The sequence below is a fragment of the Lipophrys pholis genome (genome assembly GCF_963383615.2).
Source record: "Lipophrys pholis genome assembly, chromosome: 10".
Taxonomy (NCBI): Eukaryota; Metazoa; Chordata; class Actinopteri; order Blenniiformes; family Blenniidae; genus Lipophrys; species Lipophrys pholis.
Genome location: NC_137640.1, coordinates 28,247,550 through 28,259,508, shown reverse-complemented (window position 1 = coordinate 28,259,508; position 11,959 = coordinate 28,247,550). Strand labels below are relative to the sequence as shown.

At 45.9% G+C, this 11,959-nt stretch overlaps 2 protein-coding genes across 6 annotated transcripts; one reads left to right on the top strand and one right to left on the bottom strand.

Annotated features, from left to right (window-relative positions):
- The first annotated feature begins 139 nt into the window (after positions 1 to 139).
- Positions 140 to 8,048, top strand: nit2 (nitrilase family, member 2). The gene is made up of 10 exons (XM_080473441.1): positions 140 to 240; positions 429 to 547; positions 1,688 to 1,808; positions 3,713 to 3,801; positions 3,875 to 3,968; positions 4,050 to 4,124; positions 4,193 to 4,271; positions 4,805 to 4,903; positions 6,663 to 6,718; positions 7,058 to 8,048. The coding sequence occupies exons 1-10, from the start codon at positions 213 to 215 to the stop codon at positions 7,156 to 7,158; spliced, it is 861 nt and encodes a 286-aa protein (XP_080329567.1). The 5' UTR covers positions 140 to 212; the 3' UTR covers positions 7,159 to 8,048.
- Positions 8,049 to 8,060: 12 nt separating this feature from the next.
- Positions 8,061 to 11,959, bottom strand: LOC308115733 (ICOS ligand-like). 5 transcript variants are annotated; one of them, XR_013935719.1, is made up of 6 exons: positions 11,214 to 11,859; positions 10,794 to 11,126; positions 10,062 to 10,343; positions 9,815 to 9,985; positions 8,302 to 8,457; positions 8,061 to 8,136 (listed from the first exon to the last, which is right to left on the bottom strand). XR_013935719.1 is itself a non-coding variant. In XM_080473440.1 (5 exons), the coding sequence occupies exons 1-5, from the start codon at positions 11,443 to 11,445 to the stop codon at positions 8,375 to 8,377; spliced, it is 1,077 nt and encodes a 358-aa protein (XP_080329566.1). In that variant the 5' UTR covers positions 11,446 to 11,959; the 3' UTR covers positions 8,171 to 8,374. The 5 variants fall into 5 exon arrangements, 4 of the variants coding, with proteins under 4 accessions (XP_080329566.1, XP_080329563.1, XP_080329564.1 ...); XM_080473440.1 differs by lacking the exon at positions 8,061 to 8,136 and having other exon boundaries at positions 8,171 to 8,457; positions 10,794 to 11,120; positions 11,232 to 11,959; XM_080473437.1 differs by lacking the exon at positions 8,061 to 8,136 and having other exon boundaries at positions 8,171 to 8,457; positions 11,214 to 11,933.

Here is an 11,959-nt window from a genome sequence, read left to right as displayed (position 1 = left end):
ACCTAAATTATTTTTGAAGTTCTATTTATATTTGGTAATAATTAATTTTAGGTATAATACTTTAGTATTAGGATTCATTGTATGGGATTTCCTCGAGTTGAAAACCCACGCTAAAGCTTTCGGACGAGTCTAACCTCTTACTTTGAAAGCCTAGCCACCGGAAACATGTCCTCTCCGTGGGGATCTGTGGAGGTGATCGCAGTTCTGAGTTCATGGCAACTGTGGCTAAAGTGATGTCCAGTAAGTAGAGAGTGTGTAGTGTCCATAACTCGGTGTGAGGTTGTCCAACTGTGTGTGTGTGTGTGTGTGTGTGTGTGTGTGTGTGTGTGTGTGTGTGTGTGTGTGTGTGTGTGTGTGTGTGTGTGTGTGTGTGTGTGTGTGTGTGTGTGTGTGTGTGTGTGTGTGTGTGTGTGTGTGTGTGTCCTCAGAGTTCCGCCTGGCCGTGGTCCAGCTGCAGGTGAGCGGCGTCAAGGCGGACAACCTGCGCAGAGCCCGGGCTCTGGTGAGGGAGGCTGCAGGACGGGGGGGCCAGGTGGTGCTGCTGCCGGTGAGGAGGGGCTCGAGCCCCGCTGCTTTTACAAGCTCGTGTTCTTTATAGTAACATGGTCCTGTTAGAGCGTCTCAACGACTGCTCAACGAGTCTTCAACAGCGAGACCATTGACAGGACGCAGGAGGAGAGAACTTGCTTCTCCTCGTTGGCTTCCGGTTGATCCTGGAATAGAATTTAAAATCCTTCTTCAGCCAGACTCCATCATGAATCTAGTGCCACATTAACCAGGAGAACACTTGGTTCTCAGTGCTGCCCCCTGGAGGTTCCGAGGTTTTCTACCAGTAGAATGGAGACGGAGCTTTCAGCTGTCAGGCTCCTCTCAGGTGGAACCAGATCCCAGTTTCAGTTAGGGAGGCTGACTCAGTCTCTACTTTGAAGGTTAAGACTTTTCTATTTAATGAAGCTTACAGTTTGGGCTGGTTCAGAACACCCTGGGTCATTTTCTGGTGAAGTTGCTGGAGGTTTAAGTAAGTAAATAATTTTATTTCAAACCTGCACATAATACAGATTACATAACATAACATAAAGAAGTGCATGGTTTGAAAAGGGGATGGATGAAGCAAGCTCTTATACAATTCCAATCCCCCCAGCCCCCCTCACAACGTCACAATATACAGTAAAACACAGAATCATCACAACAAGACAACGACCAGCCTGAACACTCTCTGACCCCTCACCCTCTCACCCCTCTCCCTTAACGCTCACAGCTGAGGGCATCAGTCTCTCTTCCAAATATCTTATCACATTTCTTTTAAACGTTTTTATAAATTGGACAATGGGAGAGCAAACTCTGAGCTCCTGGGCCTCCTGGGCCCCTCGTCGATCCTTCACCCAACCAGAACAAAAGAAAATCCACGCCTCTGATTCTGCTTCTTCATTTTAAAAGGAGTTTTTTTTCTTTCCACCGTCTTCTATGATTGCTCATGCGGAATTGTTGGATTTTCTCTGTGAACGCGCTTTGAGCACGATACAGATGGAATTTAATTGCGTTTTGAGGCAGTCGCCCGTCATTATAAAAAAAGAAAAAACATACAAACTCATAGAATTGTCCTCGCCGTGTGTAAATGAATTACTTCATTGTGCAGTGAGCATCTAGAAAGAAAACTCCTGTGTTCCCCCACGTGTCTCCAACACAGGAATGCTTCAACTCTCCCTACGGGACCGGCTTCTTCTCAGAGTATGCCGAGAGGATCCCGGGAGAGTCCACCCAGCTGCTGTCCGAGGTGGCCAAGGAGTGTAAGGTGTATCTGGTGGGAGGTAGGGAACAACTTCAGAATGTTCACAGTCTCTTGTTTTCATCAGAAGATCTTTAATCTTCTCGGCAGCAGCAGCAGCAAAGTTACACAGAAACTCTCTCAGTTACTGTTTAGCAAAACCAGGATGATTAAACTCCTGATATTAGTGATTCACTTTGGACTTTTGTTCTTTCTCAAACACATGAAGTATACCAAAACAAAGTTTGGGGAATTCAACACCACAGGGAAGGTTCTCCAACTGGATTAACTCCAATTAATAGTTGATTTTAATCACCGTTATTTGATTAAAACTCACTATTGTCGCTTGGTCCAAAGCTGAACTATGTCTGTGACGTGATGAGATAGTTTTGGTTTTGCAAAAATGATCAGCTGCGGGTGTTTGTTCTCAGCTTGTGCAGAGGAAGCTGCAGTCATAACATTGACTCTGTATATGATGTGAGGAATCACACGTCTAGTGCTTCGCATGGCAGCTTCCAGTCACTCTGCAGTCTGCAGATGATTTTGTGTTTTTGATGTCTTTACATTTCAGCACCTTTTCAGACCTGGTGAAATAAAAACATTTAAGGTACGGATGATCAAAATACTGCATGTTGATTGATTCTGCACCATTTAGAGCCATTCGATTGGCTCTCCACAGCCAGTTAGAGGCTCCATTTTCATTCATTGTTAAGTTAATGTTAATGATAACATTTATTTGGTCCTCGCTTGAATGAAAGTTAAACTGGATCCACTCCAGTTTGCTTACAAAGCAAAACGAGGCACTGAGAAAGAAGCCTCATTCTTATCGACACAATCACAAAACAACTGGAACGTAGACACACACACACACACGCACACACACACACACACACACACACGCACACACACACACACACCCTTTTTATGGACTTCTCATCTGCTTTTCACACCAACACTCTGCTGCACCGCCTCTCTGATCTCCAGTTCCACCCGACATTGCCTTTATGGATAAAGAACTTTTTAAAAGAAAGACCACAGCATGTGTTTTTAAATCCAGTACAATGATTTTAAAGACAGGGCTGCCCCAAGCTGTGTCATGTCTCCCATTCTCTTCTCTGCCTACACCAACAGCATCTCCTGCAGGGCAGAAGGATTGACTCTTTTAAAGTATGCAGATGACATGGCCTTGGTAGAACATCTGACTGACTCCCAGGACCTGCAGCAGTAAAGCAGGAAGTCCAGGTCCTGGTCCAAACCTTTGCTGAAAGCTGACTAGAGCTCAATATCTCAAAGACTAAGGAGCTGTACTGTGAGTCCAGAGGGAGAAACCCAAAGCACCTGTTCACACCGCTCAGCATCAACGGTCAGCTGGTGGAGCAAGTGCAGAGGTTGAAGTACCTGGGGACAGAGATCGACACTTGCCTGTCTTTTACACAACATGCTGACTCTGTCTACAAAAAGCCACAACGACGTCTCCACCTGCTCAGGAAACCGAGGACTTTAACACCAGCAAAGACATTTTAACACTCGTTTACAGATCACTCATTGGATCCACTCTCACCTACAACATTTCATCCTGGTTCAATTTCATCACCACAACCACCAAAACTCTCCTGCATAATAAATCAGGCCAGTAAATAACCAGAACACCCCAACTTCCTCTGACTGAACTGAACAGCCCCCCCCCCCCCCCCCCCCAACTGGCACCACCCCTTCATTCTGCTGCCATCAGGCAGACAATACAGAACCTCACTGGCCCGGAAAAACATTTACAAGATATCTATCTATCTATCTATCTATCTATCTATCTCTCTCTCTCTCCCTCTACCTCTCTCTCTCTCTCTCTCTCTCTCTCTCTCTCTCTCTCTCTCTCTCTCTCTCTCTCTCGCTCTCTCTCTCTCTCTCGTGGCACTAATTGTAAATCCTGTGTGACTTGTTGTCCACCAGGATCCATCCCTGAAGAGGACGGAGGAAAGTTGTATAATAGCTGCAGTGTGTTCGGCCCTGATGGAGAGATGATCCTCAAGCACAGGAAGGTGTGTGTGCCTTGCTCATAGTGTAGTGGTAGCTGGAGAGGCGGAGCCTGAGTTCTCTGTTTTTCCCCTGAAGATTCACCTCTTCGACATCGACGTTCCCGGGAAGATCCGCTTCCAGGAGTCGGAGACGTTGACCCCCGGAAACAGCTTTTCGATGTTTGAAACACGTGAGTGATCATCAATGTTTGTGTTTTTGTTCCCTGCGGTTTGGATCTGCCTCCATTTCTCCTCTGTGCTTCTTCCTGCAGCGTTCTGTAAAGTGGGAGTGGGGATTTGCTACGACATGCGGTTTGCTGAGCTGGCACAACTCTACAGCCGGAGAGGTGAGGAGTGGCCGTCGGCCCTCGTGTTGTCGGCCACTTGCATCATGACTGTAAATCCTGGTTCTCAGGCTGCCAGCTGCTGGTTTACCCAGGAGCCTTCAACATGACCACTGGTCCTGCCCACTGGGAGCTCCTTCAGCGGGGGAGGTCAGACCGCCATCCTTTTTAAAACATTTATGAAAAACAGTCATGTTGAGAGCAGCCAGGGTTTATTTCTGGAGGGACTGATGTCTCTTATAAATAGATTTGAACCAACCTGGAAAGCTTCAGTTTAACGTCACACGTTCACATGAAAGATTTGCTCTTGAAGACTTTATTTCCTTTGGCCAATAAGACACATTTTCTTCAGACACTTTAAAAGGAAAGTGACGTAGGAAGGTTGTGTATACACACTTTCAATTGTCATGGCAGTCACACCCCTGGTTGTTCACTGCAGCTTATTATCTAACTTCAGTTTGTCTGCAGTACATCTATTCTTTCTTTATTATTATTAACAATAATCATTGGTGTTTCCAGTTGCCACAGTAAAGAGTCTTTGTAATACCTGAAAGTGATTATTAATAATCAAGATTGTTGTTGTTTTTTAGGAGGGGGTAACAATAGTTTGCAGTGTTCTGACAAGTACTTTGTGAAATTTACTGCCGTGTACCGTTTTATTTATTTATATTTTTCCAATGCAGGGCAGTCGATAACCAAGTTTACGTCGCCACAGCGTCACCAGCCAGAGATGAGACTGCCTCCTATGTGGCCTGGGGCCACAGCTCCGTGGTGAACCCATGGTGAGAGAACAACACACCACCGGGGGGGTCCAAACTGCGGCCCGCGGACCAACTGCAGCCTGCCATTCATTTTGAATTGGCCCGCAGCAAATTCCAATGATATACTGGAATATGGCCCAAACATAAAACTTGGCTTGGCAGCGAGTCGTCCAGTTTTCGAAAAAGACGGATGAAAAAAATAGCGCACGGTTTGATCAAAAAAACATGTGTCCAGTCCAACCTCGGACGAAGAGCGGACACACCGTGGTGTACCGAGAGGTTTTAACTGTTAACAAACCCTTAGGACAGTTTCACTTTACACCAGGGAGGCAAACATCAGGCCCGTCGGTCAAAACCGGCCGGAAAACGCTCCAATCCGGCCAAACCACCAAGCGTAGGTGGTTGTACAGGATTTATAGGTTTGTTTGCTCTTTCATTTCATTCTTTTATGTTGAGATTGTAGTAATTTTCATTAGTAATTGTTTGACCTTGCAACTTTATAGACAGTTTCTTCCTGGACACTGTGGCCACAACAAAGCAGAAAAAAGTGTAAATTCAAAGGTTAATGTGACGATATGTCACCAGTCCATCCTGCTCAACATGAAACTGGACTGTATGTGGCTCCTGAAGTCACATTTTACTTTGTATACGTCTTTGTATATATTATATACATGGGTATTTATATTGTATACATCTTTATATTGGTTCAGTTAGGTGATTTTAATTGTCTTTCCGTCATAACATATTATTTAGTGTTTGGTTCGTTCAATATCAACTGGTCCTACAATTTATCACCTGACACAATGTAGTATTTAGTACTGCACAATGCAGTAGAATGCACCATTTATGGTCTGTTTTTTTTCACAATCTTCCCAGGGGCTCTCTGGATATTTTCTCATTTTCGGACCATTCTCTGTGAACCCTAGAGATGGTTGTGGGTGAAAATCCCAGTAGATCAGCCATTTCTGAAATACTCAGACCAGCCCGTCTGGCACCAACAACCATGTCACGTTCAAAGTCACTTAAATCTCCTTTCTTCCCCGTTCTGATGCTGGTTTGAACTGCAGCAGATCGTCTGGACCATGTCTACATGCCTAAATGCATTGAGTTGCTGCCATGTGATTGGCTGATTAGAAATCTGCGTTAACTAGCAGTTGGACAGGTGGACCTAATAAAGTGGCCAGTGAGTGTATGTGGAAGAAAATAAACAGTTATAGCTCCTTCGGTAGACTGTGTGTGTGAATACATGGAAAACTGCAGTTCCTCCTGCTGTATTTACAAGAGATAACGAGGTGCTGCACCTTGTTAGGATGAATGAATGTTTCAAAGCTGCTTGCTCTGCAGTGTGGCTGTGGTTGGCAAAAAACTATATCATATTAGGAGTTGACATGTCCCCTCTGTGATCTGCACATGGCTGCTCTGTTAAACCTCCACTATTGCATGTTCATTGTTCTTTGTGGTAATTTAGGTTCAAGGACGATTAAAGCAGTACCTGGATAACAAAGTATTTAATAAAGGGTTTGAGGTGGTGACTTGTTTGCAACCTTCCCAGATCTCAGATCTAATGTCTGTGAGTTGTTCTGGTTAAAGTCTGATGTGCAGAGACCCCCACCTCACAATGTACAACCTGCAAATCATCTGCTTCTCACTATTATGTTACCAGCTCCCAGCGAGAGAAGAGTAGTTTGCTGGTATGTTCTCATGAAAGGAGACGTTAGTGGTCCACTGATCCACGTCACTGTGTCTCTGCAAATATTAATTGTACAATGTCCTGTTCCAGGGGAGAAGTGATTTCCAAAGCTGGATCGGAGGAATCCATCATATATGCAGACATTGGTGAGTTTTCACACTCAGCTTCTGTAAACCAACCAAACTATTGAGTCTATTTATTTTAAACCAGCACAATGGTGCACAACAGGGAACACGGGGATTCACGTCTTGCATATCTAAGAGACTTCGGATCAGATTCTGAGGAGGAAGATGGCTTTGAATTAAATCTAAATTTACAACTGTTCTTTATTTTATCTTACTTTGTTCTTCCTCAATCTTTGTCACAATAATGCTTCATCAGCAGTTTTGACTGGGATGCTGTTTAACCCCAATAAAACTTGGTTCAATATTCTGGATTCTATACCTGTACTCATCCGTTGTTGTTGTTGTTAATGTTTGTTTCAGACCTGCAGTATTTGGCCGACATCAGGCAGCAGATTCCTGTCACAGCTCAGCGCCGGGACGACCTCTACGCCGTGACGTCCACACAGGAAGCGTCAGGCTGAGCGCCGTGACCCGGTCCGGTTCTCCTGGCTTCATTAATGGAGGCTGAAATGCTCGTGTTGATTCTCGTCCGGATCCGTTTTGTCCTTTAAAAGCTGTTTGGAGCAGTGATTTGTTTGTTGAGCGACACTCCCGTTGGGAGAAGACCGAGTTTGGAGGACGTCCTGCTTGTCCAATCGGCTGCTCCAATCACAATCCATTTCAGGGAATGAGGCTGGTGTCAAATTACGAACAGTCGATGTACCTGGACACATTGTGCAATCAGAATGCAGTGCAGAGGGAGGGGCTCAGAGAGACAAGAACTGAAACGGCTCATTTAAAATGGAGCTTTGACGAAATTCAGCTTTTAATTTAGAAACTGATTCACAAAGTGTAGAAGACTTGTACAAGATGAAAACGTGTAAATGAGAAGTTTGTTTAATTCACATCCCTGCAATTTCACTTTTTTTCTCCATTGCTAGAAATAGAAATATAAGAGTTGCGGTCAGTCCCTCTGAAACATTTAAACATAGTTTGGATTATTTTTGACATTATTAAATACTAGATACGCTCTAGAAACCTCGTTCGACAGTCCAACAGAGTGTTTATTGACGTGTTCGGTGTCGTACGTTTGACTCTCGAGACTTTCTGTGACAAGTGACTGTTACGCTGCAGAAAACCGGAAAATAGAGGTGCAGTTTGACAACCTCAGGAAGCCTGTGATCCAGTGACCATGATGATTTAATGGTGTGGCTTCCTTCTTAAAGGAACTGAAACTTTAACGAGTTGCTGAAGAAGAAGAGAAACTGGTGACACCTGGTACTTTCAGGTAAAACAAACTCTTTCAAGCTGTTCAATCTACAAACCCTGTCAAGAAAATCTCAAAAATAAAAGACACCGTTGCCTCATTGTACTCAGCTGCTCTCTGTGATCTCTCTAAGACTTGACATCGAGGGGCTGGTTCATGTGAAGTTTTGTTGTTTGGGATTTTGTCAGCTGATCTGTGAGGTGAAATGAAAATATCCCAGAGTGTTTAGGTGGGAGAATCTTTTTTATTTAAAAGCTGAAACGCAACAGGAAATGAAACGACATCAGACAACATCCCCGGACGACACAATCATCAACACAGACAACCCGTCCCTCCATAACAACAAATATATATTTACACTTCAGTGCTCTGGTTGCTTCACGGCTTTAAACAACCGCCACTTTAAATGTTTTATTCACTATGGTGGCTCATCACACGTTCGTCTCTTTGGACGCCGCCGGCTTCATCACCTCCGTTTCTTCCTTGAAGTATTGTGGTCGCCGCCGTTTGTACCCTGAAGGCAACAGGAAGTCATTTTCAGTGAGGGTAACGTGAAAGTACACAGAATGAGGCTGAAGCCGCCCCCCTATTAGGAAGTGGGTGAATAAGCTTTATATTCACATCGGAGAGAGAGCGTGGCACATGCATGAAGAACCTGGGAAATTCCCACTTCCTCTGGGAAAGTTAGTCGAGCTCTAAGAGGTAAATGTGTGCAGAAGCATGAGATCTAGTTTCTTAATGATATATCAGTTAAAGCTTTGACTTCTTCAGTCCAGCATTCTCTGGTTTCCAGCGTGATTTTATATGTTCAGAGAAACTGTGACGCTACAATCACCTTTTCATCTCTCTTGTTCATATTAGCGGCGACAACTTCAACATATTTCTGCAGGAACAGGAACAGAACTGTTTCCTGTCCGTGAGTTTACGTCTCCGCGTTAAATATTGTAAATATTATAAGATACGTCTTCTGGGCCAAACTACCTGACTGGACTGTCATCAGGCTGCTGCACAGCACAGTGACCCGGTGTAACGAGGCCCCGAGGCCCCGAGGCCCGAGGCCCGAGGCCCCGAGGCTGCAGGAACTCATCTGAACTCAACACCAGTCGTCCTGCGTTTAAACCAAAGTCAACATTGTTCCTCTTCTGAACACAACTGAGTTCTTCTTGTTCAGGTAACCTGCAAGGCACGGATTACTTTAGAGTTATAGAAAACACTATTAGAAAATATTCAAATAAATAGGATTTGTATTAATACTGAATGAATCATGAATAAAGTCACTTTGTATTTGTTGTCAGTTAAAAAAAAAAGGCTCTACTGTGTCAAGACTGAGGCGTTATAAAATATGTTGAGGTGCGCTGACATGGATAAGAAGAGGGAACAAAGTATTGATAACTAGATTACTTCTGTTTAAATAACAGGAAACACTCGGCTTCTGTTTGCCTTTTCGTACTGTGATGGAGGTTACCCGCATTCAGTCTGGGCTGCTTTAGAAAGTGGTGGTTTAAGCTGTTTAAAATGACTGTTGTACTTTCAATTGGTTGCAATCTTAATTGTTTAAACCACTAATAATCAGATGAGCGAGCTTCGTCCCACTTTGGTAAACACATGCCTGCTTTGCTGTCCAGTAACAGTGAAGCGCCTGTCTGTGCCTCGGAGAGTTTTAACGAAGTGGGAATCCTGTCCAGGTGAATTCTGCCTCTCACCGAATCGGCAGCGACGAGCTTCACCTCTTTACTCACGACCCCACCTTGGGTAATGGAAGTATCCTGTCTGAACTCAGCTGGGATACACACACTATTCATGTTTGAAGACATTCCCTGTTTTGATGAGTAGAAAACGATGGCGGCGGAGGAGGGATGTGATCCGCTCACCTCTCTGTGTTGCTTGGAATTCCTTTTTCTTCTTCTTACTTATCCTGTCCAGGTGGATCTGATACGCCACCCCGGCGATCACCATGGCTCCGACGACCACGCAGAGGCCTGTGCTGAACATCCACATGGCCTGGGACGCCCGGCTGCCCGTGGGTCCACCGCTCGCTCCGTCTAAACAACAACAGTGGAGATGAGCGACGAGCTGCCGCCTTTCAGGCTCCACGACTCACAGCGACCAGCGACTCACAGCTCGTGGACACCAAGGTCTCGTTGATGAACGGGTTGCTGATGATGCAGGAAACACTGGCGTCCTTGGAAATGTTGACGGTCAGCGAGCTGGTGATGTTATAGAGGAGGGAGTCCAGCGTCACTGCCTGGGTCGTCACTGCACCTTCAGGCGGCTCCTCGGTGTTGTTGATGAGCCAGGAAACTGTGGGTTCAGGATAACCGCCGCTGGACTGGCACAGGAAGGCCGTCTTAAGGCCCTGCGCTCCCTCTTTTCTCTGCAGCTGTGGAAAACTAAAACTCGCTGCAAACAAGCACCAAAGACCAGAGTTACATTTCTCAAAGGGACACGTGGAGCTTGAGCACAACGCTTGAGAATTATCAGTTCTTCCACACTTTGTTTTATGAGCCACTGTTGCTCTGCCTCATTTTTTCTTTCCCAGTCTTTGCCTGGAAATCATGATTACACTTTTCTCCACTTTAAGATCAGTTAATAAAAATAAAAAAAAAACACCTTTTTTCTTTAAATTAGCCTTTTGTTTTTAAAGAAACACCAATATTGCGAAGTGACACAACCAATGGTGAAACAATGACCAGTAATGTGATCAGATGTGACCATTTTAAATGTCATAACTCCAATAAGAGCTTGATAGTGATGCATCTTGAACAGCCATTTTCATTTGATTACAAATTGCCCCCAGAGTCCCTGAAGGGCCACATAAGGCCTGATGATGCCCAGTGGCCTGGAGCTGACCTGCTATCCTGAGGCACACGGTGCACACAGGGGCACTTTGGTTCCCCTCTGAAATGATGAACAGACTGTAGTTGGCGTCCTGCTGCGGGTCCACGTCGGGCAGCCTCAGAGAGAAGTTCCCCGTGCTTGCTGCAGCAGCAGCAGCAGCCAGAGTGGCCACAGAGAACCCCCACATCTCCTCGTGTTCTCCGCCTTCCCACACCGACCTGAGCACCACTTCATCGTTCTTCCTCCACTCCACTGAAAGGTTCTCAGACGTCTGGAGCTCCGGGTGGAAGCAGGGCAGCGACACGGGCCGACCCACGAGGCCGAGAACACAGTCCTGCTCTGCACCTCAAAGAACAACAGACATGCACGCACATGTAAGCCAGAGGTAAATACCTCTGTCAGTGTGTCATCTGCATTAAGCAGCCACCTTACCCAAACTGGCGCACACACCGAGGACGCTGAGCAGCAGCCCTGCGCGCCACAGTGCCACCGGCTGCGCACGACTCGGACACTTTTGCGCAATTAAAAGCGAAAGCTGACGACAAACGGTTCGAGTCTGTGACACATGAAACGACGATCCGTCCATGACTTCACTTCCTCGTCCTCCGCCGTTTCCGAGTCCCGCAGCGCACCTTTCCTCTCCCGCAACTTCATCGCCATTCATGCTGCGGCTTGTTGCGCCATACCTGCACTTTATATCGCTCCTGTCTTTATCTGAGTTCTAAATGAACACAGAGACACCGAGCAGCTTGTCTCCAAACAACCGAGTCCCGCGAGGAAGAGTCACGGAGTCCAGAGGAAGAGTCACGGAGTCCAGTGGAAGAGTCCGGAGGAAGAGTCACGGAGTCCAGTGGAAGAGTCACAGAGTCCAGTGGAAGAGTCCGGAGGAAGAGTCACGGAGTCCAGTGGAAGAGTCACAGAGTCCAGTGGAAGAGTCACAGAGTCCAGTGGAAGAGTCACAGAGTCCAGAGGAAGAGTCACAGAGTCCAGAGGAAGAGTCGAGTCTATGGGAAGGCGAAGTCTGTGAGGCAGATCCGGTTAGGAGCGTTGATTGTGTGGAGGACTGTCCAACCTGTCTGACTTCTTTTCAGGTCGCTCACACACACACACACACACACACACACACACACACACACACACACACACACACACACACACACACACACACACACACACAC

Bases quoted from the DNA above. Each gene is read 5' to 3' on its own strand.
- nit2 (XM_080473441.1), top strand. From the start codon at position 213: ATGGCAACTGTGGCTAAAGTGATGTCCA. The intron at 3,802-3,874 runs GTGTGTGTGCCT...TTTCCCCTGAAG, and splicing joins TGATCCTCAAGCACAGGAAG to ATTCACCTCTTCGACATCGA. The intron at 4,272-4,804 runs GTCAGACCGCCA...TTTCCAATGCAG, and splicing joins GAGCTCCTTCAGCGGGGGAG to GGCAGTCGATAACCAAGTTT.
- LOC308115733 (XM_080473437.1), bottom strand. From the start codon at position 11,445: ATGAATGGCGATGAAGTTGCGGGAGAGGAAAGGTGCGCTGCGGGACTC. The intron at 10,344-10,793 runs GTCAGCTCCAGG...GCTTGTTTGCAG, and splicing joins CGTGTGCCTCAGGATAGCAG to CGAGTTTTAGTTTTCCACAG. The intron at 8,458-9,814 runs GTGAGCGGATCA...TGTTGCCTTCAG, and splicing joins ATTCCAAGCAACACAGAGAG to GGTACAAACGGCGGCGACCA.